Source organism: Mizuhopecten yessoensis, unplaced genomic scaffold (assembly GCF_002113885.1).
Source record: "Mizuhopecten yessoensis strain PY_sf001 unplaced genomic scaffold, ASM211388v2 scaffold611, whole genome shotgun sequence".
NCBI lineage: Eukaryota > Metazoa > Mollusca > Bivalvia > Pectinida > Pectinidae > Mizuhopecten > Mizuhopecten yessoensis.
This window is the reverse complement of record NW_018403633.1, coordinates 451,249-456,219: the sequence shown is the minus strand read 5'-3', so window position 1 is coordinate 456,219 and position 4,971 is coordinate 451,249. Positions and strand designations below refer to the sequence as shown.

General features: G+C 42.6%; 1 protein-coding gene across 1 annotated transcript; it reads left to right on the top strand.

The window, feature by feature from the left end:
• The first annotated feature begins 2,939 nt into the window (after positions 1 to 2,939).
• On the top strand, positions 2,940 to 4,667 carry LOC110451075 (histidine-rich glycoprotein-like). Its single transcript, XM_021498933.1, has one exon. The coding sequence runs from the start codon at positions 2,940 to 2,942 to the stop codon at positions 4,665 to 4,667; it is 1,728 nt and encodes a 575-aa protein (XP_021354608.1).
• Positions 4,668 to 4,971: the final 304 nt, after the last annotated feature.

The window sequence follows — 4,971 nt, the reverse complement described above, 5'->3', positions numbered from 1 at the left end:
CATTAAGGAGTGTATTACGCAACATAAAGGTGTCGCAGAGTGGTCGTCATAGTTACAAAACCAGTCCGGTGAAAATGATTAATACGTGTGTGCTATCGGTGTAATGATGTATCTTAATCAATTAACTGAACACCGCTTACAAAGACGATGCATGCTCGCTTGAAATATGCTTTGTGAAACATTTCCAAAGTCTTGAAAATAATTGGCTTGAAAAATGGAACAAAAAAACCGGGAATGTACGAACTGACCCCCGTTCGTGGTAATACATTAAAATAAACGAAACAAATGGATTACTGTAAGGGCGTATTTCTATGTTAATTCGTGACTTAGCAATGGAACAGTCAGGGATTCTGTAAGCCTGATGTATATCTTACCCCGTTAGTTAGAATCGTTCCATTTGATGTTCAACACGGGGGGCAGTGCAGCAAGTATCACGAGCAAAGTGCAAAAAGCCTTGAAATTAAAATTAGGTATCATACAAATTATCAAAATACCGTTCATTTTGTTAAAAAAATCGATAATTCAGTTCACCTAAAGCAGCATGCGAATTCCTATGGGGATTTTACCTAATAGCTTAAGATACCATAATCACTTACTGATCCATGAAAAGTATATGGGGGGTCTGCTGTCTGCATACAGAAACTCGATCTATTTAATATAATTTTAATGTTCATCACTTTTTATTACATGTTAAGTTAGAAGATACGTTTTTGATACGAAACGTCCCAGAACCTGTTAACGACTCTAAACACATGGAGACTTTCCTAACATCATCCATCGACTGTCAATTGGTATTATATGTATACAAGGCTACATGACTGATGGGGATTTTACGCCTGGTGTAGCCATATAGCTACTCTTCATGTGTCAGCACATTTCTCTGTTCTATTTAGTAGAAATGTTATGAGTTTTACTTTTCTATCGAAATCTTTACCAAAGCTGATGTGGCGGCCATTTTGAATATTAGCGGAAGTTGTTTTATCATATTTCAGTGTTGTGTCCAATGTTCACTTTGCGTATGGTTGTCAGGTATTGGTTACGTGTGTTTGAGCGCCAAGTTCTATGTTTAACAAAAGACAAATTGTTGAAGGTAATTTACCAATGCAATTTTCAAGTCTTCTAGACGTCATACTATCGCTCCTTCATGAAATCACAACAGAAATTTGATGTGTAATATTTTTATGGACGATTTTGTAAACAGAATTGACATCCCACCAATGACCCGTAAACAGTCATTTGATGATGGCGTAACAGACACATTCAAGCGCATTATTTTGATATCACAGTCAACCGCCATTGCTTATCAATCGTTAACAGATTGATACCACAATAATCACATACAAAATCTGTAAAATGATTTATAACATTTAACGCATAACCATACTATGTATATAACGATTTCATTATACCAAATGGACATCTCGGATATCACGTGTTTCCGCTTTAGTATAACAGGCATCCCAATAAATGCCTAGTTCCACTGTCATAAAAGGGAACATCTCGGTAAATCACTGTTTCCGCTGTCATACGAGGGAGCATTTCGGTAAATAACTGTTTCTACAATCATACGAGAGAACATCTCGGTAAATCACTGTTTCCATTGTCATACGAGGGAACATCTCAGTAAATGAGTCTCCAATCAGACACGAAAAGATATTTAGTCACTTTAAAAATATTGTATACCAAAGGACGTCTCGGGAGTATGTTTAAGAAGTTTACCATATAAGGGGACGTCTCGGGAGTATGTTTAAGTCGTTTACCATATAAGGGGACGTCTCGGGAGTATGTTTAAGACGTTTACCATATAAGGGGACGTCTCGGGAGTATGTTTAAGTCGTTTACCGTATAAGGGGACGTCTCGGGAGTATGTTTAAGTCGTTTACCATATAAGGGGACGTCTCGTTAGTATAGATATATTCATTTAATATAAGGGAGGAACTCGACAATTATAAGCGGACGTCTCAATATGTTATCATGAAATATAAGGGGACCTCTCGGGAGTATGTATACATCATTTACCAAATGAGGGGACGTCTCGAAAGGTTTTATGTGTGTTAGCCAATGTAAGGGTATTTCTCGAACGCGTTTTAAATCAGTATGTATTTGATACCACATGCAATACAAAAACACGTCTTAGGAATATTTATATCAATCCAGGAATATTGGGGGACGACTCGCGGAGAAATATGATTGACTTTCCTCAGCAAATATTTCCTCTATCCGCCCTCCTGCATAATGTATCAATGTAACAGCTCCGCATGTCATTATTTCTCCCCGGCTATCGATCGTGAAGACACTGTGATTTTAGAGACTCGAAATTAATTGGGTTTTTGTTTTTGTGATATTTACACCCTGTTTATTGTATAGGTTTGTGTTTGTTATTAATCGATACGTAAATATTGACTATACTTCTTATCTTACTGCGCCATCTTACTATCGCAGCGCTTGCCTGACACAGAATAAAAACAGAAACGATACCGGAGGATGTCGTCCGGAAACGGTGTTTCAAGTACTATGTTATTTGTTACCATTAAATGCAATGTTAACGGGTGCAATAACCCACACACATTTCACGGGAGACTGTCACAAGTTTGGTGACGTCTATACAATTATCCGGGGCTTGATCAGACATCTGTATAAAGTACTAAATCATGGAAGACCTAATCGCCAATGCCATTGTTTTATATTGTCACGATTCAGGATTTAATATGTAAAATTTTATAACTAATAAATATCAATTTTGTTTTTATATAGCCATTGCATGATTTTGGTATAACTGAAACCGTCGGCAAGGTTTATATTTGAAGTCTGTTTAGATTTTAAATAATTGAATCTTTCTGTCTGGCATTATTGAATCTTCTTATTTCTATTCCCAGTTGTCGAAGCAATGTTTGAAGGCCGAGTACGGAGGAAGGAAATCCAAAACCATTACTAAACCGATGTCATCACAAGACGCTTCGACTGTACAGACTTCATACCATGACTGTACCTACGTCACACCGCCATACCATGACAGTACCCACGTCACACCGCCATACCATGACCTTACCCACGTCACACCTTCATACCATGACCTTACCCACGTCACACCGCCATACCATGACAGTACCCACGTCACAACGTCATACCATGACTGTACCTACGTCACACCGTCATACAATGACTATACTCACGTCACACCTTCATACCATGACCTTACCCACGTCACACCGCCATACCATGACAGTACCCACGTCACCCCGCCATACCATGACAGTACCCACGTCACAACGCCATACCATGACCTTACCCACGTCACACCTTCATACCATGACCTTCCCCACGTCACACCGCCATACCATGACAGTACCCCCGTCACACCGCCATACCATGACAGTACCCACGTCACAACGTCATACCATGACTGTACCTACGTCACACTGTCATACCATGACTTAACTCACGTCATACCGTCATACCATGACTGTACCAACGTCACACCGTCATACAATGACTATACTCACGTCACAACGTCATACCATGACTGTACCTACGTCACACTGTCATACCATGACTTAACTCACGTCATACCGTCATACCATGACTGTACCAACGTCACGCCGTCATACCATGACTGTACCCACGTCACATCGTCAAACCATGACTGTACCCACGTCACAACGTCATACCATGACTGTTCTCACGTCACACCGTCATACCATGACTTAACTCACGTCATACCGTCATACCATGACTGTACCAACGTCACAACGTTATACCATGACCTTACCCACGTCACACCGCCATACCATGACTATACTCACGTCACAACGTCATACCATGACTGTACCTACGTCACACCGTCATACAATGACTATACTCACGTCACATCGTCAAAGCATGACTGTACCCACGTCACACAGCCATGCCATGACTGTTCCGACGTCACAGCATCATACCAGGACTGTTCTCACGTCACACCGCCATACCATGACCTTACCCACATCACACCGTCATACCATGACTATACTCACGTCACAACGTCATACCATGATTGTACTCACATCACACCGCCATTTCATGACCTTACCCACGTCACACCGCCATACCATGACTGTACTCACGTCATACCGTCATACCATGACTGTACTCACGTCACACCGCCATACCATGACAGTACCCACGTCACCCCGCCATACCATGACTGTACCCACGTCACACCGTCATCCCATGACTGTACCCACGTCACACCGTCATCCCATGACTGTACCCACGTCACAACGTCATCCCATGACTGTACCCGCGTCACACCGCCATACCATGACTGTATTCACGTCACATCGTCATACCAAGACTGTTCCGACGTTACACCGTCATACTATGACTGTACCCACGTCACACCGCCATACCATGGCTTTACCCACGTCACACCGTCATACCATGACTGTACCCGCGTCATACCGTCATACCATGACTGTACTCACGTCAGTCTGTCTTACCATGACTGTTCCGACGTCATACCGTCATATCATGACTGTGTACCCACGTCACACCGCCACACCATGACAGTACCCACGTCATACCGTCATCCCATGACTGTACTCACGTCACTCTGTCTTACCGTGACTGTTCCGACGTCATACCGTCATATCATGACTGTGTACCCCCGTCACACCGCCATACCATGACAGTACCCGCGTCACAACGTCATACCATGACTGTACCCTCGTCACACCGCTATACCATGACTGTACCCACGTCACACCGTCATCCCATGACTGTATCCACGTCATCATACCATGACTGTACCAACGTCACCCCGTCATACAATGACTATACTCACGTCACAACGTCATACCATGATTGTCCTCACATCACACCGCCATTTCATGACCTTACCCACGTCACACGGCCATACCATGACTGTACTCACGTCATAGCGTCAGACCATGACTGTACTCACGTCACTCTGTCTTACCGTGACTGTTCCGA